The sequence below is a fragment of the Felis catus genome, chromosome B1, assembly GCF_018350175.1.
Source record: "Felis catus isolate Fca126 chromosome B1, F.catus_Fca126_mat1.0, whole genome shotgun sequence".
NCBI lineage: Eukaryota > Metazoa > Chordata > Mammalia > Carnivora > Felidae > Felis > Felis catus.
The window spans coordinates 99,934,141-99,961,176 of record NC_058371.1 but is presented as its reverse complement, the minus strand read 5'-3'; the positions used below and the strand labels follow the sequence as shown (position 1 = coordinate 99,961,176).

The 27,036-nt window shown below is 36.2% G+C and overlaps 1 protein-coding gene across 1 annotated transcript in view; it reads left to right on the top strand.

The window, feature by feature from the left end:
• The window catches only part of LOC109498986, a 418,886-nt gene that overhangs the window by 174,369 nt on the left and 217,481 nt on the right, over positions 1 to 27,036 (top strand). Inside the window, exon 5 of the mRNA XM_045056735.1 lies at positions 12,673 to 12,869. Coding sequence (XP_044912670.1) covers positions 12,673 to 12,729 — 57 coding nt within the window. The 3' untranslated portion in view covers positions 12,730 to 12,869. The remainder of the gene's footprint in view (positions 1 to 12,672; positions 12,870 to 27,036) is intronic.

Genomic DNA, 27,036 nt, shown 5'->3' with positions numbered 1-27,036 from the left:
AAACACACATATTATTCTTTCTATTAAGGTAACTCAAATGATGTCATATTATTAAGAAAGTCAGTTCTAAATGGATCGCAAATATAATTGTAACAGAAAAAAATTAAGCCCTTTGGAAAATAACTTATCCTACTCTTAACCTTCGGATAAGAAAGGATTTCTTGGAAAGAAATTATAAATGTGAACAATAAAGAAACTTTTAAATTATTAACTACATGCAGTATAATTAAGATACATTAAATATATATATATATATATACATATGTATATGTATATATATTATCAAACAAGAGCATAAAGAGAGTGAAAAGACAAGTTACACCTGGGAGAATAAATCTGCAATAAATTCAGTTGACAAAATGTTTTATATTCAAAATAAAGAACTCACTATAAATAAGAAATAGAAAAATTAATAATGAAATTCACAGAAGACATCAATGTCTTCCTCAGAACAGGATATGCAAAATGTGTAGGAACATGAAGAGATGCCAAACTATATTAGATATTGGGTAACTACAAAGTAAAACCAAAATAAGGTATCACTTCATGTAGAACTGATTGGGACAAATTTTAAAGTTGGACAAAACCAAGTATCAGCAAGGACATGGATTAACATGAACTACCCATGGGGATCTACATTTTACCACCACTTTGGAAATAGTATCACATCACCTAGTAAAGTTGAATATGTACTTACCATATGGTCCCAGGATTCCATTCCTTTACATATTCTTGAAACACTAACAATAGATCTTTACAGCATTATTGTAACATTATAGACATAGTAGCATGGTTTATGATGACAAAAACCAATCCATTTAACCTTTGAATACTAGTAGGGATAAATACATTTTGGAATACCCGTATACTAGAATTATCATACCTCAATGAAAAAAAATGTAAAACTCTAAGTTATATGGACCAATATGGATGACTGTCAAAAATAGGACTGAGAGAAAAGAGCTGCAAAATAATTCCTAGTATTCTTCTTTTTAAAATTCAAAAATGACAAAACTTAACAATATATTATTTACAGATGCATACATATTTGATAAAATTATTTTTTAAAGTAGGTAAATGACACATATCAAAAAACTGCCTTAACAACTCCGAAAAAAAATAGCTAGATATTTTGACTTAAGTGTATACAATACACAGAGACATATTTCAGATATGTAAGGACCCCAAAATATTGTCCCCATGCACTCCTTTTTAATGAGTGATTAAAAGAAGTAGTAATGTAAACTTAGAGAAAGATAACCCAGGAGAATGGTGAAGAGAAAGAAGCTTTAGGGTGACCAGCAATCAAGTAGATTTCTAAAATATCCAGGGTAGTTTTTAGCTTAGGGACGAAGAACAAGCTCCAAGAAAATAAGAGACTTAGTAAACAGATAATTTGAGAAGTGATTTGTTGATGATTATTGTTGGTGATGTGGCGGTGATTCCATACAGAGACATTAGAAAAAAGAGAAAGGATGGCAGAAGGGAGAAGAAAGGGAGAGAGAGACAAGAGAAAAAGAAGGAACTGTTGACTTAAGGAAAACAAGTTTGTACAATTAAAAGTACAGTTCTTGGTGCTATAGTGAACAGTAGCATACAGTTATGATGATGTAAACACTGTTTAATTCAATAAATCAGTAGTTACATACTTATGTTGAGAGGGTGGGAAGAGACAGGTTGAAGAAAGAGATCTGTCTCCATCTCGCTTCACAGAAATCCATAGATAAAAATGCTAAATTGCTAATCACTAATAACAATGTAAGCATATTTTAGTTAGAAATGTGGAAATAATTACCAAGAAACAAAATTTTTGCCTCTGGAGAAGTTGTCTGAGTGATGAGACGACATATGGTTAGTGACCACACTCTTTAATATAAGCCTTTGATAGATTAGAAAACAACTTTGCGTACCAACTTCTGATACTTAAAAAAAAATAGTTAAAACAATAAATGAAAATTGCCGCAATTATAAATTTTCAAGTTTCTATTTTATTCTGCAAAATTTCACTAATGTTGATTGATCTGTTTGGTAAACAAGTAGTGTCTATCCTTGAGAATTTACACGACACACATACAAGGGAATGATTTTCTTAAGAAACTTACTTTGCAATGGGCAAGAAATTTAGAAAGCACTCTACCATCCAAGGTTAAATACTCCATACAGATGAAGTCAGTGGATGGTAGAACTCCAAAGGTCCTTCTGAATGAGAAATCTAAGCAAACGGTTAGTCTCTGCCGGAAAATAGCTGCTTTCTCTGAGATTCTTCTTCCACCCTGGGTTCCTTTGCTAGAGTACTTCCTTTCCATACAATTTTCCATACAATTTTGGTAGCTTGATGGGCTAAACACCCTAAAGAGTTATATCTACTATTGTTTATGTTTTGTTGACATGGTTACAGAAACAGCAACTATGGCAGGCAATTAAACTGACTTCATGGTGTGCCTTTGCTGCAAGACTAAAGTCCTAATTTTCCAGTTGTACTTGGATCTGAAATTTGGCTCCATACGAGTGCAGTCTGTTCCAGGACAGAGTGAAGCCAAGTTTACATTGTGTATTAAATGCTCCAATGGTTGACACTTTTTTCAAACATGACATATACTTTATGGACTGGAATATAATAGTATGGTAGTAAAACCATAGAATTCATTTAAAAGCTTTTTTTTCTTTTTGTCTTCTTTTATTCCAAAGCCTTTCCTCTAATGTTAGATTTCCCTTAGTGTTTCTACTGCTATCTTTTATTTGATAAAGTAAATATACCTTAAACTTTGGAGAGAAAAGACAAAAAATAAGTGCTAATCAATCTCTAAAAATTCTTTCCATTCATTTTGTTTACTCTCCTTTTAAGTTTTTCACTATGAGTCTCTGCAACTTTCAAATCAGAGTTTCGTTGACCTTGTATAAAGAACTACTGTTCGTTAACCACAGAAGCTTTAGATATAAGGCAGAAAGCTGTGAAGTTGACATAAGGAGCTAGATCTCCTACAGAGATGTGATTGCCATTTCTTATTCCAAGAATTACACACTAATTCCAGTCTTGTCTTAGAGGTAACTGCTTTCCTAACTTCCAAAGGGAAAAGTTGGTGAAACTACTAAGAACTAAAATCTAATCTTGAGGCATATTATGAGATTAGAGTCCAGATAGACAAATTTAGCAAATCTGCTTGTATTCAAATTCAATTTGAATTTATAAATGAAAACAAGGGACCCCAAGTTATTTGAAACAGTTTATAGATATTTATCACTATCATGATTGGTGACCTTGGAACTTCAGTTGAAATTAAATCTGTACCTATGGCTGCTAAGTTATCTGGTGTTTTCAGAAAGAAAATAATACTAAATTCAATTTTTAAGAAAAGAAGAAAACCAAAATGCAAAACAGAAAAAAAAAATTCTCAGTTTGATTGTTTTAGACTTAGGATATCAAGTTTACCAGTATATCAAGTAATATTGTGTTGAGAGGAATGGAGTGATGAGTTTTCTTGTTTTAAATTCTTTTTAACATTTATTTATTTTTGAGAGAGAGAGAGAGAGAGAGAGAGAGAGAGAGAGAGAGAGAGAATATGAGCCATGAGCAGGAAGGGGCAGAGAGAGGGAGACACAGAATCCGAAGCAGGCTCCAGGCTTTGAGCTGTCAGCACAGAGCCCAACGTGGGGCTCAAACCCACGAACTGTGAGATTATGACCTGAGCTGGTCGTAAGCTTAACCAACTTAGCCACCCAGGCACCCCAAGGAGTGATGAGTTTTCTTAAATATTTGCTTAGACACACCAGGTTTTACCTGATACTTTTGGGGGGAATGTCAGCACTCATGAATGACAAGCAGTTGTGTGCTTGTGTATCACACTCAATATTAGAATCCGATTCAGAATTAACAGTGCTTCAAAGATGATCGAAATGGCCACAACAGTCCTAAATTGAACACTCTCTGTAAAATGAGGGGCTGGGGAATAGTGCCACTGGGAAGAGGTGAGGGAGCCCCAGTCACCAGTACACTTTCTCATTAGTTCAATAAGCTCTGGTTAAACATAGGTTAATGTTTAGGTCAACATATTAACCAAACAAACTCATCATCTCAAAGAGGCATATTTCTGTTCCAGTGTTCCTTTTCACTGCAAAAGGGACCACCACCTCCAAGCTAGTCAAACTTGATATCTGGAAGTAATCCTTGATTTTTCATTTTTCCTCATAGTCCATATCTAATCATTCATCAAGTTGTTCTTCATATCTCAGAAATATGTTTGGGATATTAATAATATTCCTTCTTACGCCATCATTAATGAAGTTCAAAGGCTTGCTTACCTCTGTGAAGGTTTTTGATCATTCACTCCGTGTCTATACTTGTCCTCTCTGATTCATTCATTCTTGGCCCAGAAACCAGAGGAATCTTTGTGAAAATACAAATCCAACCTTGTCATTGCCATTCTTAAAATCATGAGGTAGCTTCATTTTGTCTTAAAATATCCAAAATCCCTACACAACTATCCACACTATATTTCTTATACCTCCAAACTTATGTCATTTTATCTTTGATCTTTATGCTATATATCTTCTAACTTTATTTCAGATTTCAAGCATTATTTACAGAATTCATTGGGTTTTTTTGTTTTGTTTTGTTTTTGCAGGGGGATATATTTGTATGGGATCCTATCACTCCTTCATCCTTACCCCATTCTTATTTATCCTCTCATGTAAGACTCAGTTCTTTTTTTTTTTTTTAATTTTTTTTTTCAACGTTTATTTATTTTTGGGACAGAGAGAGACAGAGCATGAACGGGGGAGGGGCAGAGAGAGGGAGACACAGAATCGGACACAGGCTCCAGGCTCTGAGCCATCAGCCCAGAGCCTGACGCGGGGCTCGAACTCACGGACCGCAAGATCGTGACCTGGCTGAAGTCGGACGCTTGACCGACTGCGCCACCCAGGCGCCCCAAGACTCAGTTCTTTAAGGAAGCCTCTCATCACTAGACAAGTTTAATTCCTCATGATTTAATCTAATGATTTTGTACGCCGAACCTCTTCCTTCTTTTTTTTTTTTAATTTTTTAACGTTTATTTCTTTTTCACAGAGACAGAGCATGAGCAGGGGAGGGGCAGAGAGACAGGGAGACACAGAATCTGAAGCAGAACTTCTTCCTTCTTAATGTACTTCACACTTCACTTTCCAGGTCAGTGTCCACACTTGACTCTAAGCCCCATATCTACTGGGATATTATCTATCTTCTCTATGCTTGGCCTCCTTATTTGTGCTATAAATCCTGAAACATAGTAGAAATTTGATAAATATTATTTAATCAAGTAGAATGAAGTATATAAAAATGATTTTTAAAAATGTGTAGCAGCTTCCTTTAAAATGCTCAAGACTAGAGATTTCAAAGCATTCTATCCATACTGTCATAATCCACATTTTACTTCTGTTTTGCATATTAGGATTGTCTGTGAGTATATGCATGTTGGGTGTTTGTGTGTAGGTATGTGGTAGAGGGTGGAAAGTGTGGAGGGTGAAAAGAAACAAGGTATTATTGGCAAAGTCCAATTAATACGTATTTTGGCCAGTAGTATGGAAAGCACTATGGGGGATAATTTGTCTTTCTTTTATCAAAGGCCTTGCCATATTCTGAAGTCTTTTCTAGTCTTCTTGGTATATATACTCTAGAGAATCCTATATACCAAAACAAAAATACTTATAAAATGCAAATAGAAATTCCCTTGAGAATAAATCATAGCATACCCTGATACCTTTGTCTTCCTTCAAAGATGTGAGGATATGAGGAATATATAAAACCTAATCCCTTCCTGTGGTTTTAAGAAAATATTGAGAACAAAATACATGCAACCCTCAGCACATATTTGCAGTCACTCCAAAGTAAATGTTTCTTTATACCTCGTGGAAAAAGCAATTTTGGGACTCCCTGCTTTTGAAAATGAGCTAGATTTTTTTTTCAAAGACCACTTCATTGAGAGGCATATATACTTTAGAGGCAACACCCTTCTAAAATTTTGTATCTTTGAATGACATTTCCTTGAAATGTTTTAAGTTACAGAAGGAAATCCTGCATCTTTTGGGGGTGGGTGGTTCATATCATATTTCATGATACAATTAAAAATTTTGAGAAGTGTTGCCATAAATAAATTTGAGCAACATAGATTACCCTAGATTTTCTAAACATTTTATCATGCAACCAAACTGTGATGGTTATGTTTGTTTGTTTGAACACCTGTTAAAATCTGAGTCACTCAGAAAAAATTGGCAAAATTTAGGTGTAATGGCACAGAAAATTAGTTCCAAACTAGCAACCGCATCAGTCTCTTTTATCCCTCAAATAACCTAGCATCTCACAGCCTATCTTCATTTGTACAATGGCAATAATCACACCTATTACTTAGTGTAATGAGAATTTAATGAGAAATGCCAGATTCCCTATTCAAAAATCTCATTTTCTCTTCTAAGCTCTAAACCAGAGGAGAAAATTGTGACCAGCCATTTTGTATATAAAAAAATACGTAGCAGCATTTAGAAATAAATATTTCCTCTAAAGGGAAATAATCAAACCTGCATTATTATAAATGTAATATTTATGTAAATCTCTCAACTGCAATATTTTTTTGCACTGGGGTAACTTCAAAGATGGAGGCTGTGAACAATTCTGGCTGTTACCATCCTATGTCATGTAGTGGAATGGCAAACAGCATCACGCGTGTGCTTGGGGAGAACCTGACTGGTGCTACAATCAACGTTCAGGGAGACACGCTTTACAGACTCACAAAGCAACTGCAGAAACAATAACCCTGAACCCTCTTTTACATTCAAATCACTCTCAGCATGTCTGCAAATCATAAAAGGACTTTAAAGAATGAAAAGTCAGAAATTCGAGCACAGAGTACATGGGTTTCTGGACAAGTCTAGGTATAGAATTGGAAACGAGTGAATTTGAGTTCTGTATCAAAATTGTGCCTGCACAGAAACCTGACCTTTATTCCTTCACCATTCCCTGCCCTTCACCCGATGTCCTACATACTTGTGTTTGAGTAAAGGGAAATTCAAGCTAAGAAGAAACTTCAAACACCACAAAGTAAACACTCACAGCATCCTCTGCCTAAAGAGTCACACTTCAGAGAGAACAAATGATTTTTTTTCCGAGAGAGAACTGCTGTTAGCAAATACATGACAGTTCACAGGCTTCCGCTCTAGTGAAGTTGACTGGAAATGGAAATCACTGAATCAGACTGGGAATGGAAATTGCCTGCGGGAGGCTCAGTTACTTAAATTTTCAATGATTGCCTCACGTACATTTTTCCTGAATTCATGTTTAAGAAACAAGAATGTTATAATGATTCCTCTTTTTAATTTTTTCTAAATGTTTTTATTTAAATTTAAGAGAGAGAGAGAGAGAGCAAGCTGGGGAGGAGCAGAGACAGGGAGACACAGAATCCCAAGCAGACTCCAGGCTCCAAGCTGTCAGCACAGAGCCTGACGCTGGGCTTGAACTCACAGACCGTGAGATAATGACCTGAGCTGAAGTTGGACCCTTAACCGACTGAGCCACCCAGGCACCCCATCATTTCTCTTTTTAAAAAGCAAGAAAATAATACTAAAGTTTAAAGCTTTGAAATCATACATTGCTTTGTTTGATTAATTTCTGAGAGCCACATATCTGATTATATTGTATGTTTCTTCATTGTTTCTCAGAGGATAAGAACAGCAAGTTAATAAATAGCAAAGATGTGAATAGATCTTTGGAATGGGTGAAAAGCCTTTCATTTGATATTAAGGTGAGAGGAAACATGAGGCATAGGAAACAGACTCCCAGATCGGGTGTAATGGAGGAGCAGTTCATCTGGCAATGGGATATTTCAGCTTCTGAAGCTAACATTTGTCCATAGGAACGATCACAAGTTCATTATCTAAGTTATATTTGACTTTTTGTATTGATTTTTCATATATGACACACTGTCATCATTGGTCCAAGTGTGAGGCCTGATTAGGCCTTTTTATAAGAGTGTATTTTACTCAGTCCAATCTCTCCTCTTCCTTCACTTTCTACACAGAAATCTTCTCAGATTCTGTTTTCCAGAGAACCCAATCTTTGACATTATCCCTGGGCTTTTTTCAACAAATAATGCAGAAGCACTTGTACATCCATAAGCAAACAAATAAAAATAAACTACGACTTAAACCTCACACCTTATACAAAATGACCTCAAAATGGGTAAAAGAAATTAAGTGTAAAATATACAATCATGAAACTTTAGAAAAAAATAGGACAGAATATCTGGCATATGAAGAGGTTTTCAACATCATTAGCCATTAGGAAAATGCAAATAAAACCACAATAAGATCTCTTTACACATCTATCAGAATGGCTAAAACAAGAAATAGTGACAATGACAAATACTGACAAGGATGCAGAGAAACTGATCACTCGTACACTGGTGGTGCAAGTGTGGAATTGTACACTGGCTTTGGAAAACGGTTCGACATCTTCTCATAATATTAAACATGTAATTACATGTAACACAGTTATTGGACACTTTGGCATTTATCCCAGAGAAATGGAAACTTACATTCATTCAAACAAACAAACAAACCCCTGTACATGAAGAATGGCCGCTTTATTCATAACAGCTGAAAACTAAAAACCACCCAGATGGCTTTCAGTGGGTGGGCAGTGGAACAAGCTGTGGTACATCCATACCACGCAATACTACTCAGCAATAAAATGGAAAAATGGCTGATCCAGGTGGTGGCCTGAGTGCATCAGCAGAGTTGTAATGAGAGAAAAAAGCCAGTCCCCAAATGTTACATACTGTAAAATCTCATTTATATAAGATTCTTGAAATAACAGAACTATGGAAATGTGGAACAGGTCAGTAGTTACCAGAGGTTAGGGATTATGTTGGGGAAACTTGGTTATACAAGGGCACCCTGAGGGATCCTTAGGATAGAATGACTCTAGGAGCCCCTGGGTGACTCAGTTGGTTAAGTGGCCGACTTCCACTCAGGTCACGATCTCGCAGTTCATGGGTTCGAGCCCCGCATTGGGCTCTGTGCTGACAGCTTGCAGCCTGGAGCCTGCTTTGGATTCTGTGTCTCTGTCTCTCTCTGCCCCTCCCCCGCTCCTGTAATCGCGCTCTCTCTCTCTCTCTCTCTCTGTGTCTCAAAATTAAATAAACATTAAAAAACAATTTAAAAAAAGATAAAATTACTCTATATAACTGAGCAATCGATTCACAGACCTACACATATGATAGAGTTGCGTAGAACTAAATATGCCCACAAAAATAAATACAAGGTAAACTTGGGAAATCTGAGTAAGTTTGGTGGTTTGAGTCAATGTTAAAATCCTGGTTGTGGTAATATGCTATAGTTTTGCAAGATATTACCATTGGGAGTAACTGCATAAAGGGTGCACAAGATTTCTCTGTATTGTTTCTTGCAATTGTATGTGAATCTACAATTATCTCAAAATAGAAAGTTTAATTTAAAAGTACAATGCTTGTTTTAGAGCTTTATTGTAGAGTACACTACAAATCGTCTTCCGGGACTTCTTTTTTTCTTTTCTTTTGGTTACTCCAGCTCATCCTATGTGACAGGTTAACTACCAGGAGATATACAGTTTCTTGCATGTAGATTTTTTTCATTCATTTTTACTGTTGTTTAATATTCCAATATGACTATAACGTGTGTATTCTCTTTGTTTTTTTTTTTATCTATTTATCTTGAGAGAGAGAGAGAGCAAGCAAGCAGGGAAGGGGCAGAGAGAGAGAGGGAGAGAGAATCCCAAGCAGGCTCTGCACTGTCAGCACAGAGCCCTACATGGGCCTTGATCTCATGAACCATGATATTGTGACCTGAGCTGAAATCAGCATTCAGATGCTTAACTGACTGAGCCACCCAGGCACTTCTATATGTGTATATTCTTCTCCTGATTAGCATTTGTGCTCTTCGCAGCTGTTGTTATTATAGACAGTGCTGTGAACAGTCTTGCCTTGAAACGCATGTTAAATGTGTGCAAGTGTTTCTAGTTCTCTGATCTGCTCCCATCGTTCTTTCTAATTTGGGATTTATTTGGCGTTCCTTTTATAAGTAAGTTCATTCTTTTCCAACTGTTTTTCTTTTCTAGTTTAAGATTTAAGGCTATGTATTTCTTTCTAAACATTGTTTCTGCATTTTGATGTATAGTGTGATTATTTTTTAGTTAGTTCTAAGTTATTTTATTTTTTTTAAGCTTTTTTTTTTTAATGTTTATTTTATTTTTGAGACAGAGAGAGACAAAGCATGAATGGGGGAGGGTCAGAGAGAGGGAGACACAGAATCTGAAACAGGCTCCAGGCTCTGAGCTTTCAGCACAGAGCCCGACGTGGGGCTCAAACTCACGGACCGCGAGATCATGACCTGGGCCGAAGTCGGCCACTTAACTGACTGAGCCACCCAGGCGCCCCAGTTCTAAGTTATTTTAAATTTGCATCATGTCAACTTCTTTCGCTATAAGTGTTTAGATGAGTTTTTTTAAATTTTCAAATATATGAAAATATTTATTCATCTTGTGTTACTGTTGTTTCTTTTACATTTTTAACTGAAGTGTATTATCCTGAAAGAACATGGTCTATATGATATCTACACTTTGATATTTATTGTTACCTTATCCGTAGCTGAGTGAAATGATAAATTTTGTAAATGTGCCTCTATGCACTCAAAAAAATGTGGTTACTCTAATTTGAGAGCACAGAAACCGGTGTATCTCCATCAGAATAAACGTATCATTTTTACTATTCAAATAATACCTTTAATTTTGGAGGGAGTTTCTATTTGCCTCTTCAGTGATTAATAGAAAGATATTGAACTCTCCTTCTATATTAGATTTACCAACTTGTCAGAAATTCTATACATTTTTTGATTTATATAATTCAAGGCTAGCTTATTAGAGGCAAATGCAATCATAATTGTCATATCTTTGGGTGCATTTACACACTGATCTTTTATATAGTGACCCTAAAAATGTATTTTGCCTTAATGTCTATTTTTTTCTGAAATCCTAATAGCTAAATTACATTTATTTTCTCTCCTGGTTTCCTAAAAAACTGAGCTAGTTACTATGAATGTAGAAAATTTTCTTTCATTCCTTCTAAGTGTAGAAAACAATAAACAATGAGTAACTTGGATTATACTGGGATTATCACTTATGATTAAAGATGAACCAAATTTAGTAAAAATTTTAAATTAAACTTTACATTATACTTTATTATTTTTAAATATTTATTTGTAATCATGATGCATTGAAAATGTTGATGTTATCATTTTATTTATTTTTTTTATATGAAATTTATTGACAAATTGGTTTCCATACAACACCCAGTGCTCATCCCAAAAGGTGCCCTCCTCAATACCCATCACCCACCCTCTCCTCCCTCCCACCCCCCATCAACCCTCAGTTTGTTCTCAGTTTTTAACAGTCTCTTATGCTTTGGCTCTCTCCCACTCTAACCTCTTTTTTTTTTTTTTTTTCCTTCCCCTCCCCCATGGGTTCCTGTTAAGTTTCTCAGGATCCACATAAGAGTGAAACCATATGGTATCTGTCTTTCTCTGTATGGCTTATTTCACTTAGCATCACACTCTCCAGTTCCATCCACGTTGCTACAAAAGGCCATATTTCATTTTTTCTCATTGCCACGTAATATTCCATTGTGTATGTCCATCAACTGATGGATGTAATCATTTTAAATCATATATAATACAGCATAAGTCCCATTTTATTTCCTCTAATCAACTTTTTAACATTTTTTAAAATTTTTATTTATTTTTGAGAGAGAGAGAGAGACAGAGGGTGAGTGGGGGAGGGGCAGAGAGAGAGGGAGACACTGAAATGGGCTTCAGGCTCTGAGCTGAGAGCACAGAGCCTGACGTGAGGCTTGAACTCGGGAACAGCAAGATTATGACCTGAGCCGAAGTCTGATGCTTAACCTACTGAGCCTACCCACATGCCCCCTCTAATCAATTTTTAATTACATGTGTGAAATCAAACAATACCCTCTCTTAAAAAAAAAAGTAAGAAAAATGCCCGTATTTACTTTAAATCTTCATATTTAGATTCTTACGAGAATGAAGAATCTCTTGAATAGGGAAAGTTAGGTAGAGTTGTGTACCATGTTACATTCTACATTCTGATAAGTCTGTCCCCATCTTTATAATGTCTCTTAAGTAAGCCTTATGCTGTCCTATATTCCCATGTTCATTTTAGGCAGATAAATATAGACATGGAGATATAACTGAGGTCATTTAGAAGAAAAGACAAGCAACACAATAAAAACTTAAATGGATAAGTACCCTAATGAATTAATAAGTAAAGAAATAAAATGGTCATCTTTTCTATTAAAATAAGTCAGATAGGTTAAAAGCATTCAAAACAGTGTTTTGGCCACTGGAAGCTATTTAGCTGATGTTATTAGAATCTATCCTAGCTGTAAAATACTGACCCTTTTCTGAGTAGCAAATTTTTTGCTTTTGTCAAGTAATGAGAATATTTTGAAGCTTTCCACTTTGGCAAGGTTTGGGGAAAGTCTCTGCAAAAAGTAAGGTCATCGCTCTCCCTATTTGTGGAATTTTAAGGAGTCAATAAAATTTCTGAACTTGTTTTATTTGTGACTTTTTAAATTTGTTTAAATTGTTTAATTTTAGAAACAATTCCTGATGGAAACAGAAGAGACATTGGCCATGGACACGTGTCTAGTTTAACCTGCGCTTCCGGAGCAAGGTTGACAGCAATTACTACTCGCAGCCCTTCAGCTTTGTCTCCAGACACGCAGCTCCCTCATCTATCTTTCAAAAGCACAGGTCTTATCATGTTACACCTCCCACCTCCTGTCTTAAAAAATGTAAGTGGTTATCTATTAATTTCAGATTTATATGGTCAAGTTTTGACAATCTTTCAAAGCCAGGTCATCTCCTAACCAGGTCAGAATTTACATTTACAAATTAATTTTACACTCTTCCCCTGCTTTCATTAACCCTATGCTGCTGTCAAACTCAGGGATGGTATATATTCTTTTAATCATGCAAGTTTCTCTCTTTGGCTGGTTCTTTACCTCACTCTTTACCAAGGATGGCTAACGTCCTTTATCGTTCTGCTCAGATAGGATTTCACCTCTTCAATGAACTTTGGTTCAGACCCTTTGTAAGCTAAAAATATGCTCTCTTTCTTCTGAATTACATTATTATCATATTATGTGTAGAAAGTAGAAAATATGATTTCTGTGATAGTATATATTTATATGTCTTCAATTTCCCAGCAACCTTTTGGCATTTGATGAACTGAGTCACTGTGCTGAGAATGAGAAGAGAATGGTGACCCTAACATAGCATTCCATGTAGACAAACGGCTCTTCAGCCAGGTGTGGGGAGACTAAATCTTGTTTAGACCAATATAGGATAGTTCCAAATTATGAATGATGAAACAATAGGCCGAATTACTAACAACCTGCTAGAGTTGGTATAAACGGAGAAAAAAGTCTGTAATGTGAAACTGTTAACTCCCATTGTCCCTTTGGACTCTCCTCTTCTGGGCTGTTTTGCTGTTTGTGACATGAGACAGACTGTTGCCATGGCTGTCATCAAAGCAGAAGATAAGAAGGCAGCTGGAGCTGGCAAGGTCACCAAGTCTGCCCAGAAAGCTCAGACGGCTAAATGAATATTGTCCCCAATGCCTGCCACCCCAGTCTTAGTCAGTAGTGGGAAAATGGTCTCAGAACTGTTTGTGTCAATTTAGCCATTTAAGTTGAATAGTATAAGACTGGTTAATGATAACAGTGCCATCCGAAAGTCATCAGAAGGGAAGGAGAATGTTTAGTGGACCATTTGTATACGGTCTGTGTGGCAGTTTTAAGTTACTAGTTTTTAAAATCAGTATCTTTTAATGGAAACAACTTGACCAAAAATCTGGCGCAGAATTTGAGACCCTAAACAAAAGTTTTATGAAAACAAAACAAAACAAAACAAAACAAAACAAAACAAAACAAGGTTAAAGAGGTGCATACTCCAAATAAAACCTCTTACAGTTTAGACTTTAGCTGAAGAATATTACAGTGTTGACAAAAGCTTTTTAATGAGGCAGACTTTCCTTCTAAAGCCAAAAAAAAAAGATGATGTATACACATATTTAGCAAATTATCCTCATGTGTTCAAAGGAGTTAAGATTAAAATTTGGGCTTCATTTTGTAGGCTAGTATATATCAAACTAAGTCTGCTGATACATTCTCAGGTGTTCGGATTGTAAAGAGGTTTTTAAAAATTAACTTTTTACATTGGAAAAGTGTCTATTCATGTCTTCTCGTTTCTTTACCAGATTATTATTTTTTTTTTGGGGGGGGGGGGTTGAGTTTGGTAAGTTCTTAATAGATTTTGGACACTAACCGTTTATTTGATGTGTCATTTGCAAAGATCTTTTCCTATTCCATCGTTTGCCTTTTAGTTTTGTTGTTTGTTTTGCTCTGTGAAGCTTTTTATCTTGATGAGGTCCCAGTAGTTCATTTTTGCTTTTATTTCCCTTATCTCTGGAGACATGTCAAGTAAGAAGTTGCTGTGACCAAGGTCAAGGTCAAAGTTGCTGCTGCCTGTTTGCTCCTGTAGGATTTTGATGGGTTTCCGGGCTCACATTTAGGTCTTTCATCCACTTTGAATTTATTTTTGTGTATGGTGTAAAAAAGTGGTGCAGGTTCATTCTTCTGCATGTGGCTATTCAGTTCTCCCAGAACCATTTGCTGAAGAGACTGTTTGTTTGTTTGTTTGTTTTATTAATTGGATACTCTTTCCTGCTATGTCAAAGATTAGTTGGCCATAAATTTGTGAGTCCATTTCTGGGTTCTCTATTCTATTCTATTGTTCTGTGTTTGTTTTTGTGCCAATACCATACAGTCTTGATAATTATAGCTTTGTAATACAGGTTAAAGTCCAGGATTGTGATGCCTCCAGCTTTGGTTTTCTTTTTCAACATTACTTTGGTTATGTGGGGTCTTTTGTGGTTCCATACAAATTTTAGGATTGTTTGTTCTAACTCTGTGAAGAATTCTGGTGCTATAGCAACAATAGCCAAATTATGGCAAGAGCTGAAGTGTCCATCTACTGATGGATGGATTAAGAAGATATGGTAAATACATACAATAGAATACTATTTGGCGATGAAAAAGAATGATATCTTGCCATTTGCATGCAACAACGTGCATGGAACTGGAGGGTACTATGCTAAGCAAAATAAGTCAGTCCAGAGAAAGACATATGATTTCACTCATATGTGGGATTTGAGAAATTTAACAGATTAACAGAGGGGAAGGGAAGGAAAAATAAGATAAAAACAGAGAGGGAGGCAAAACATGAGACTCGTAAATATAGAGAACAAACTGAGGGTTGATGGAGTAGGTTAAATTGGTGATGGGTATTAAGGAGGGCATTTGTTGGGATGAGCACTGGGTGTTATATGTAAGTGATGAATCACTGGATTCTACTCCTGAAGCCAAGACTACACTGTGTGTAAACTGAGGGGAAAAAAGGGAGAGAGAGAGAAATCACCAGCATCCAAAGGAAAAAAAATAACTTTTTACATTTATGTAATTACCTAAAATTAACAAAAAAATATTTTGACTCATTTAATCACCACTTAAAATGCCAACACAATTGCTAGCAGCCTACCTGTTTCTGTCCTATGACTTTTTCCTTCCCTTTCCTTTCCTTTCCTTTCCTTTCCTTTCCTTTCCTTTCCTTTCCTTTCCTTTCCTTCTCTCATCGGCTAAATCCTTTCTGTGTGCCTGGAATATCACCCTGTCTTGCTCCCCAAGGACTCCCTACTGCAAGTAACTTTTTTCCCCAGATTCTACATTCACTGATTTCTTCCTTTTATTTTACTTATTTCCATCTGTACCCAAATATGATGTTTTGTCTCTTATCTTATAAAATCCCACCCATGGCCTTTTATACCCCTCTACATATTGTACTCCCTCTGTTTACATTCTAGAAAAAAAAAATCTCCAATGATAATACCTAGATCCTGTCTCCATTTTATCACTTCTCATTCTATTGTAAATATATTCTAATTGGTCTTCCATACTTCCATATTCATAATTCCATACTCATAATTCTACTATGACTGTTTTGTGAAAATCACCAATTACCTTTACATTACCAAATTAACACTCTGTTCTTCACCTCATACAGACTTCCAACAGCAGACAGGAGAGTTGAAAAGTCACCCCATAGTGAGACACTTTCTTCTCTTTGGAGACTGTATTCTCCAGACTTTCTCTTACAATAAGGGTCTCCTCATCTGCAAGAATTTAAATGTGAGTATTCCCTAGGGCTCACCTTCTCCTCTTCTCTTCTTTACTTTCCTCTCTTCCCTTCTCCTTCCTTATTCTTGTCTGTCTTCTCTGAAGTTCAGTTACTCCAGCCATATGTCTTTAACCATCATCCCTATGCTAATGACTCCCAGTAGTCCTTACATCTTCAATGAACTTTTGTCCAAATGTCAACATGTCATTTTTACTTAAATGTCTAATAGTATTTCAAACTTAACATGTCTAAAACAGAACTCTAAATTTCCTTCCTCTCAAATCTATTCTTCCATACCCTTTTTCTACATCGCTCATCCAGATTTGTGAGGCCTGTTTTTTCCCGTTTCCAAGTTTTTACATCCAGCCCATCAAAAGGTTCTATTAGTTGTACCTCCAAGATTTTTCCAGTTCTTTATACTTCCACTCTTTTTCTCATCTCTGAGAAACCAATTCATTTTCCTATTTCCTTCTTTATGCTTTCATTGAGGAGTTTACACCAATTTTCCACAGAGCAGTCAGAGTTATTTTATTTTTCATAAGGGCATCACCTCATATAACTCTCCATTTAAAACCCACTGATGATGGCCCCTTGTACCAGACTAACGTCTGTACTCTTCCTCGGTGCCTACAAGGCTCTCCAGAATCCCAGGAGAGCCCCAAATATGTTTCTCTTGTAATCTCACACCACTCTCCATCTAGAATGCTATTCTCTCACTTTGCTTGGGTGGCTGCTTCATGTTATCCATTTCTTGTTTAAGAGTCATCTCCTCAAAGAGATTTTGATCACTAATTTGAAATTAGAAGTGTCTGGCACTCTGTTTAAATTCTATCCCATCAGCCTATGCTTTATTTATAGTCTCTATGACCATCTAGAATTATATTACTCATTCTGCCCATGAATATATGAATTTGAGAAGGGTAGAGATTATACCAGTCTTGTTTCTGATATACTAAGACTACCACAGTGTCTGGTACATAGGAAATACCCAATGAATTCAAAATCAAATGATGACATGAATTTGATACATTTCTCAAAATAGGGTCCTTAGACTTCAGGAGCCTATAGAAATATTCCTAGGGTTTGTGAGTTCCCAAGTTTGAAAAGCAGTCTTAGATCATAGGGATCTAACAAGAGCTTATAATTCGAAAGTATATTAATTTTCTAGGACTGTTATAACAAGTTTTCATGAACTTGTGGCTTAACAACAACAAGAATTTTTGGCGCCTGCGTGGCTAAGTCAGTTAAGGGTCTGCCTCTTGGTGTTGGCTTAGGTCATGATCTCACAGTTTGTGAGTTCAAGACCTTCATTAAGCTTTATGCTGATAGCACAGAGCCTGTTTGGGATTCTGTCTCATCCTCTCTCTGCCCCTCCCCCGCTAACTGTCACACACGCTCTCTCTCTCTCTCTCAAAATAAATAAGTAAACTTAAAAATAAATAAATAAGTAAGTAAATAAATAAATAAATAAATAAGCAGGAATTTATTTTTTCACAATTCTACAGGCCAGAAGTCTGAAATCAAGGTGCTGGCAGGGGCACACTCCCTCTGAAGTCTCAGAGAAAATCCTTCCTTGCTTCTTCTAGCTTCTGGTAGCTCCAAGCATTGTTTACTCATGGTTGCATAATTCCAGTATCTGCTTCCATCTTTGCATGGCCTTTTTCTCTTCTCTGTATGTTTCTATGTTTCTCTTATAAAGATTTTTGTCATTGGATTTAGGGACTACCTGGATAATCCAAGATTATGTCATCTCAAGATCCTTAATTACATTTGCAAAGAATCTTTTTTCCTAAATAATGTTACATTCATGGGTTCTGGGATGTAGTCATATCTCTTGGAGAACCTACCGTTCAACACACCATAGGACATATAATAGGCAGTTCAACCTGACCACAATGCGTAGTTGTCCTATCTGGGCGGTAAGTAATGACAGAGGCCACCAGACTATTGCAAAGTGGTAGGCAGTGATGCTCTGAAATAATTCTGTGACATAAAACAAGATGAAGAAAAGAGACTGACCTCAAGACACATTTATTAAGTAAAAAGCAGCATAATTTGAGGATCCATCCACTTCACAAGTTTTATTTCCTTTGGAAATTTTTTTATTTTATAATTGGCACCCACTAATCCTTCACCCTGCTGTGAATGGCAGCAATGAGAGCAAACCTGGACAACTGGACGGAATGTAAAAAGTTTAGAAAAGAGTATCAGACAACCAGCACCACCAAACCCAGTCCATATGTTTAGTCATAGAAAAAACGCTTAAGATTGATGTTTCTTCTCTAGTCTACCTTCAGGCTACACGTCCATTAGTATATATTCCTTGCATAAACCCATTGTTTCATTTGTTTTTACATAGCATCACTTTTTGCTGTTATGAAAGCCCCTCGTTTATATTGAAGAAAATTTCATGAATACCAAAAGGTTAAAAAGAAATAGAAGCATTAATATCACAGTCCCCAGAATGAACCAATATTTTTATTTATAAAAGTTAAAAGGTGGGGTATTTGAGTGGCTCAGTTGGTTAAGTGTCTGACTCTTGATTTTGGTTCAGGTCATGACCTAATGGTTCATGAATTTGAACTCCACTTCAGACTCTGCACTGTCAGTTCAGCTTGGAATTCTCTCTTTCCCTCTCTCTCTGTCCCTCCCTGCTCACACTTTCTCTCTTTCTTTCAAAATAAATAAATTAAAAAAAAAAAGTAAGAAGGTAGTCATTCTCTGTCTGTTATCTCTATTATCACACCATGCAAAAATGGCTGTAGAAATGGCACCAAACTTTAACTATTAGGGCGTGTGTGAGATATATTGTGAGCCCCTCATGGCTAAGCCTCACCCTTCAGAGGCAAAACTCAAATACAATGAGGATGCTACACATTGTCAACCAAGAGAGACACCATTCAGAAGCCATAGAGAGGGGCGCCTGGGTGGCTCAGTTGGTTAAGTGGCCGACTTCAGCTGAGGTCATGATCTCATGGTCCATGAGTTCGAGCCCTGCATCGGGCTCTGTGCTGACAGCTCAGAGCCTGGAGCCTGCTTCAGATTCCGTGTCTCCCTCTCTCTCTGCCCTTCCCTCACTCACGTTCTGTCTCTATCAAAAAATGAATAAACGTTCAAAAATTAAAAAAAGAAGCCATAGAGAAAATAAATATTTTATTTTTTAAATTTTATTGTAGAGAAAGAATGAGCAGGGAAGGAGGAAAAGAAAGAGAGAGAGAGAGAGAGAAAGAGAGAGAGAGAGAAAGAGAGAGAGAAAGAAAGAGAGAGAGAAGAGAGAGAGAGAGAGAGAGAGAGAGAGAGAGAGAGAGAGAGAGAATCTTAAGTAGGCTTCACTCTCAGCACAGACCCCAGTGTGGAGCTCAATCCACGGCCCAGGATCATTACCTGAACCAAAATCAAGAGTCCGACACTCAACTGACTGAGCCACACAGTCACCCCAAGAAAATAGATGTTTTTAAAACATTGCTTTAAAATATATTCTGCATTTAATTCACCTGCCTTTGAATATGGGCTGGACTTAGTTGCTAATTTCTAATGAATAGAGTGCAGAAAAGGAAAAATAATAACTTTATAGTAGAGAAACCTGAATGCATCACCTTAACCATTGCTAGTAGTAAGTCATGTTGACTCCATGTACTCCTTGATATCATGTAGTGAGCAGGGCACTTCTCCTCTGTAGAAGTCTTGCAACAAACAACAAATCTCAAAAACAAATGAAACAAAAAAGTAATACCCTCAGTCTAATTATAAGGAAATATCACACAAACCTAAATTTAGAAACATTACAAAATGCCAGGACAGTGTTCTTCAAAAGTGTCAAGGTCATGAAAACCAGGAAAACATAGTACTGTCAAGACCGGAGTAGACAGAAGAAATACATTAAAAAAAAAAAAAAAATTGCAACTAAGTGCAATATGGTATCCTGGACCAGAAAAAGGACATGGGGGGGGGGGGGGCGGGGACCTAATGAAATCCAAATAAAATATGTAGTTTATTTAAATAGTGTTTTACCAATAATTTCTTCCTTTTGATAAGCATGCCATCATTACATAAGATGTCCATATTAGGGGGATCTAGGTATAGGGTATATAAGAATTATTTGTATCTCATCTAAAATTATATCAAAATAAAAAGTTTAAAAAATTACATGTTTTCCACTTCCGTGTAGAAAAATAGGACCTCAGACTTGTGAGTGTACATTTTCAGTTGAGCTGTTTTTTCTAATTGACTACTTAGTGAAGTTTATGCCAGGGTGACATACTGTAGGAATTTTTAAATTTAAAATGTTTCTTGATTATTTAAGGTAATTCTGGACAGAATAACTTTTTTTAATGTTTTACTTACTTTTGAGAGAGATAGAGAGAGAGAGTGCACAAATGGCGTGAGGGCCAGAGAGAGAGGGAGACACAGAATCCCAAGCAAGCTCCAGGCTCTGAGCTGTCAGCACAGAGCCTGACACAGGGCTTGAATCCATGAACCACAAGATCATGACCTGAGCCAAAGTAAGATGCCTCAGATACCTAACTGACTGGGCCAGCCAGACGCCCTCAGAATATTTATTTTGGATGTATCTCCTTTCATATCTATATTTATGTCTATCGATTTTTATCTTTCCATTGAGCATACTGAAAGTGTTTTCCATGTCATTAAATGTTCATACCATCTTGATAGCAGAAGAACATTCCACTGTTCATTAGATTATGATTATTTAATTCTGTTAACTTTGATGTATATTCATATTATTTCAGTTTGTGCTTGTCCTGGGAATTAGATGAAGTTTGTTTTTCTTTGTTATGATTTATTGGGAAGCAACAATTTACAGAGAGGAGTGATGTTGCTGTCTTGGATGTAGAATCTTCAAGGGTTTATCAGCACTCAGGCTCTGTAAAAGGAAATAACCAACTAAGTCACAGGGGAATAGACATGACATTGTCACAGTTGTTACCATTTACACATTATAGAGCAGAGACGTGATAATTTAGAGAAATAGGTCACAAGGGACTGGTGTATCTGCAGAGTGTCTTTGGCGAAACAGAGTAAAGGGAAAGAATTCACTAATAATGAACCACAGTGTGAAACTCCATAATCTGCAAAGCATCCCTATACCTAATTTTAAAAACAACTATCATTCATATAGCTCTTTAGAATGTCTTCACATATCATTCATTTATTTTAAGTCAATATATATTCTTTAAAGAGAATCTTTAGGTTGAGAGAAAAATTGAATAGAAAGAATAGAAAGGTCCCAAATACCCCCTTCCTCCATTTCAAAGTATTACTGACATCCTGGTCAACTAATGTAGTACATTTGTTGCAATTTGTGAACCAATGTTGATACATTGTTATTAACTGGCATCCATAGTTTACATTAGAATTCACTCTTTGTGTTGCATAGTTCTATGGGTTTTGACAAATGTATTGTTCATTATTTGCCCCATAGAATAGAATAGAATAGAATAGAATAGAATAGAATAGAATAGAAGTCAAATGTGCTATCCACAAAGATAAAGATGCAGGAGTACAAGACTGAAAAACTCCTTGAGCAGTTATGCAGTAGGATACAAGATAGAATTCTCTTAATTACAGAGCTAAAGAAGATTGAGAATCACAATATTACAGACTTTACCTCTAAAGCAGTATTACTATGGCATCCAGGAAGTCTATGGACTTCATTCTTCATGGAATGACTCCAAAATGTAGATAATCTAGACGAATAATAAAGTAGGAATAACAGCAATTTTTAAGTGATGAATCTATGAATTTAATATTATTAAAGAATAACTTTCCAATTCAGTGATTTAAGAACATGATTCCATAAATACTGGTCCAGTTGGTTCCATGTTAGTGTAAACAAAATCTTGGTAAAATGTTAATTTAAAAAAAAAATCAGTTTATTTTGCTACCTCATTCTATACAACCAAATAACTTCTGAATTGGTTAGAGAAGTTAATTATTAGAAGGTAGTTCAATTATAAAATAAGCTAACCAATTCTTTACAAACTCTTCCAAAAATAGAGGAATAGGGAACAGTTAGTTCCCAACTAATTGCATTAGTTGGTCAGTATTACCTTGATACCAAAGCCACATAATGCCATCACAAGAAAATTGAAGACCACTATCTCTTACAAATATTGATATAAAAATCCTCAACAAAATCCAGAAATATTAATACAGGTAGATAGTATAGTACACCATGACCAAATGAGTTTTGCTCTGATAGATTGGTTTAACATCTTGAACATCAATTAATGTGATACACCACATCAATAGAATAAAAGACAAAAATCACATGACTATATCAGGAAACACAAAAAAACACTTGAAAAATTCAGCATCCTTCATGAAAAAAATAAACAAGCTATTAGGCCATAAGGGAACTTTCTCACCTGATAAACTGAATTCACAAAGACCCACAGGAGTTAATTTCAAACGAAATGATGAAAGACTGACTGTTTTTTCTCTAAGTGTCTCTCACAACATCTATACCACAATGTATTAGTAGTTCTAGTCAGGGCAGTTCAGCATAAAAATGAAATAAAAAGCATCCAGATTAGAAAAAAAAAAAACTTTCCTTATTTGCAAGTAATATGATCTTGCATTTTAAAAAGTCCAAAGGAATATATTTAAAAATAATTAGATATAATGAGGTTAGAAAGGTCACTAGAATATATAGTCAACAAAAACAGGAAAGAATTGAGATCCAGAAGGAAACCCACACACTTAATAGTCCGTTGAATTTCTATAGGAGTATCCAGACAAATAAATGGAAAAAGAATGCTTTTTCAACAAATGGTATTGGAAAATAGATATCCACTATTGAAGGAATGATGCTTGAACCTCTACCTCACACCATCTACAAAACAAAACAACAAAAATGGCTTCAAAATGGATCAAAAGCTTAAATGTATAAAACCCTTAGTAGAAAATGTAGGCATAAATTTCCGTAGTCCTAGATTAGACAGTTTCTTAGATAAGACAATAAAAGAACAAGCAACACAAGAAACAATAAAAAAGATATCATCAAAATAATTTTTTAATTTTATTTTTAATATTTTATTTATTTATTTATTTGTTTGTTTATTTATTTATTTTTAAATATGAAATTTATTGTCAAATTGGTTTCCATACAACACCCAGTGCTCATCCCAACAGGTGCCCTCTTCAGTACCCATCACCCATCCTCCTTTCCCTCCCACCCCCCCACCATCAACCCTCAGTTTGTTCTCAGTTTTTAGGAGTCTCTTATGTTGTGGCTCCCTCCCTCTCTAACCTTTTTTTTTTTCCTTCCCCTCCCCCATGGTCTTCTGTTAAGTTTCTCAGGATCCACAGAAGAGTGAAAACATATGGTATCTGTCTTTCTCTGTATGACTTATTTCACTTAGCATAACACTTTCCAGTTCCACCCACATTGCTACAAAAGGCCATATTTCATTCTTTCTCATTGCCAAGTAGTATTCCATTGTGTATATAAACCACAATGTCTTTATCCATTCATCAGTTGATGGACATTTAGACTCTTTCCATAATTTGGCTACTGTTGAAAGTGCTGCTGTAAACATTGGGGTACAAGTGCCCCTATGCATCAGCACTCCTGTATCCCTTGGGTAAATTCCTAGCAGTGCTATTGCTGGGTCATAGGGTAGATCTTTTTTTAATTTTTTGAGGAACCTCCACGCTGTTTTCCAGAGTGGCTGCACCAATTTGCATTCCCACCAACAGTGCAAGAGGGTTCCCGTTTCTCCACATCCTCTCCAGCATCTATAGTCTCCTGATTTGTTCATTTTGGCCACTCTGTCTGGCATGAGGTGGTATCTGAGTGTGGTTTTGATTTGTATTTCCCTGATGAGGAGCGACGTTGAGCATCTTTTCATGTGCCTGTTGGCCATCTGGATGTCTTCTTTAGAGAAGTGTCTAGAGGAGAAAGCAAGAAAAAAACCTCTCTGACCTCAGCTGCAGTAATTTCTTACTTGACACATCCCCAAAGGCAAGGGAATTAAAAGCAAAAATGAGCTATTGGGACCTCATGAAGATAAAAAGCTTCTACACTGCAAAGGAAACAATCAACAAAACTAAAAGGCAACCAACGGAATGGGAAAAGATATTTGCCAATGACATATTGGATAAAGGGCTAGTATCCAAAATCTATAAAGAGCTCACCAAACTCCACACCCAAAAAACAAATAATCCAGTGAAGAAATGGGCAGAAATCATCAAAATAATTTTTAAAAGGCTTTGTTCTTCAGAAGACAACATCAAGAAAGTGAAAAGACAATGCCCAGAATGGAAGAAAATTTTTGGAAAGTATCTATCTGATAAGGGACTTGTGGCTATAAACAAAGCACTTTCACAAGCCAGTAATAAAGGTAAGTAATCTAATAAGAAAGATAAATAAAAAAGGAGCAAGAAGGCATACTATGATTAAAATGTTCATAAAATGAAGTTCAATATTATTAGCTATAAAGAATGCAAATCAGAGTATCACTATGATATACTTTCCGATCCATTAAGGTGGCTATAGTAAAAAATACAGAGAATAAGAAGTGTTGGCAAGAATGTGGAAAAATTGGACCCTTTGCTCACTGGTAGTGGGACTATAAAATGGTGCAGGTGCCTTGGAAAATAGTCTGGATATGGCTTAAATGATTAAACATACAGTTACCATATGACTTAGTAATTCCACTCTGAGGTATGTATCCAAGAGAACTGAAAACAAGCCATGTATATTTATAGAACTATAATTGTACATGGATGTTTATAGAACCGTTATTCATAACAGCTCAAAAAAGAAAACAATTCAGATACTCATCAACTGATGAACGGATAAGTAAAATGTGTGTTATTTATACGCATTGTGAAAAAATGCTCTAAGATTTTAAGCATTGAGGTGGGGTAGGAGGCTGGTTCATTTAGAACTAACTTTCCAAGTATTTTAAATGAAATGGACTTAATGCAGGGAGTTAGGTGCATATATAATGGTTACGAGGACTAGGGAAGCAAGTGTGAGGCACCTATTACTGGCTTTCAGTCACAGATGCAACTGTGATCCAGAAAATAGTGAAGTTACTGCCACTAGAGGTCAGGAAAATGCAAAAAATGACTATTAGTGTCTCAACTGCCCCCACACCCCCAAAGTGGGTGATTGAAATGGATTCAGACTGTCCTTGTAAGAACTCCTATCTGTCAGAGCCTTTGTGGCTTTCACCTCTGGCAAAGAAAAATTGGGCTCTATGTTTTATCTTTCAGGTTACATACAAGACCATATTATTGGTAGAATCTAAACCATATCCAGAAACATGGAAACATGCTATATCCATTAAATAAACACTAGATAGGTAGATAGATAGATAGATACACAGATAGACAGTTAGAGTAAATTAAATAAGGCACTTGTCTAAAGGCCAGGATAGCACAGATGCCAGCAGAACTGTATATGGTAATTTAATTCCAAATTGAACTAAGACTATATTCATTTGAGTTATTCACAGCCTTGTCAGAGGATTACAAGCTAATTTTTCTGGGGCACAAAAGCCCTAGCTGCAATCTGGGAATGTCTTACTCCTGTTTTAGAAGAATGGATTTAAATGTCATTAATTTCCCCTGATGACTCAGAGTTGATTTTATTTAGGTCTCAGTTAGTGCTAAACAAACATCCACACTTTCCTCAAATCTGTTAGTCATGATTTGCATTGCTTTAAGTGGTGTTATCACCTGCAGTAAACTATTCTTTTTACTTCCTTGTGATGCCTGGGGGTGTTTGTGTCCCAGCTGCCATCTGGCAGCCATTGCTAAGCCGGTGGCCCCTTTTACTTTTCTTAGATTAGTCATCATAGGAAAGTGCAGTGTTCATATGAATGTCTGTTCTATAAATGAATGAAGAGGAGCCAGCTATGCTCAAAGTCAAAGATTTGAAAATAAATGAGATTATTTTCAGAAGAATTGAATAGGATTTGAATTGAAGAAGTTCTAGACTTACACATAACTTTCCAAGTTTTACGTAATCACCAGATTCCATGTGTGCTGTTTTATTTTCATTGCCTTTAGGTAATTCACTGGCTCTGAGTCACTTGATTTCTATTTACTTATTTCCTTTAATCACTTACCCCTCCACCCTCTGACCTCCCTTTTTTTATGTATCTCCTTCCTACTTGGGCACGTTTGGCTTGCCTCTGTGGCTCTAATCTTCAGTAAGTGGATGATTTTCTCAATAGGATGCTTTTTAGTATTTCCCTGGCATTGTTTAGCATCCTATCCAGAGTGTCAGCTTGCATCCTCATAGCTCTAATACACAATAGAATATACTCTTGGGTGAAGTGGAAAGGAAACTCTTGTCTGGTAGGCAGAGACATAAATACCAGGGCAGACTTAAGGGTGGTTATGGAAGATAAGTAACTGGTGCGGCTTTTGATCCTACCTGTTTATGTCAGGAGGATCTTAAGACAAAAGAATGAGCAGAAGGAAAGTCAGAGTGAACTTTGTTTGTGAAGAGGTGTTAATTAATGGTTTCCTGAGTAGAGAAGAGGCACGCAAAACTTTTGATCTTGGCAGATCCGAAGAGTGACACTGTGAATTAAAGTTTCAGTTTGTAAGCATCTGAACAACAAGAGCTACATCTGTGCAACTGGCTTTGTACAGCCTTGGTAATGCAGTAAAGGGCTTCTGGTAGACTCTAAGACTGCATCCAATGAGACCAATATCTGTGATGATTAGACAATGTGCTAGGTTTCT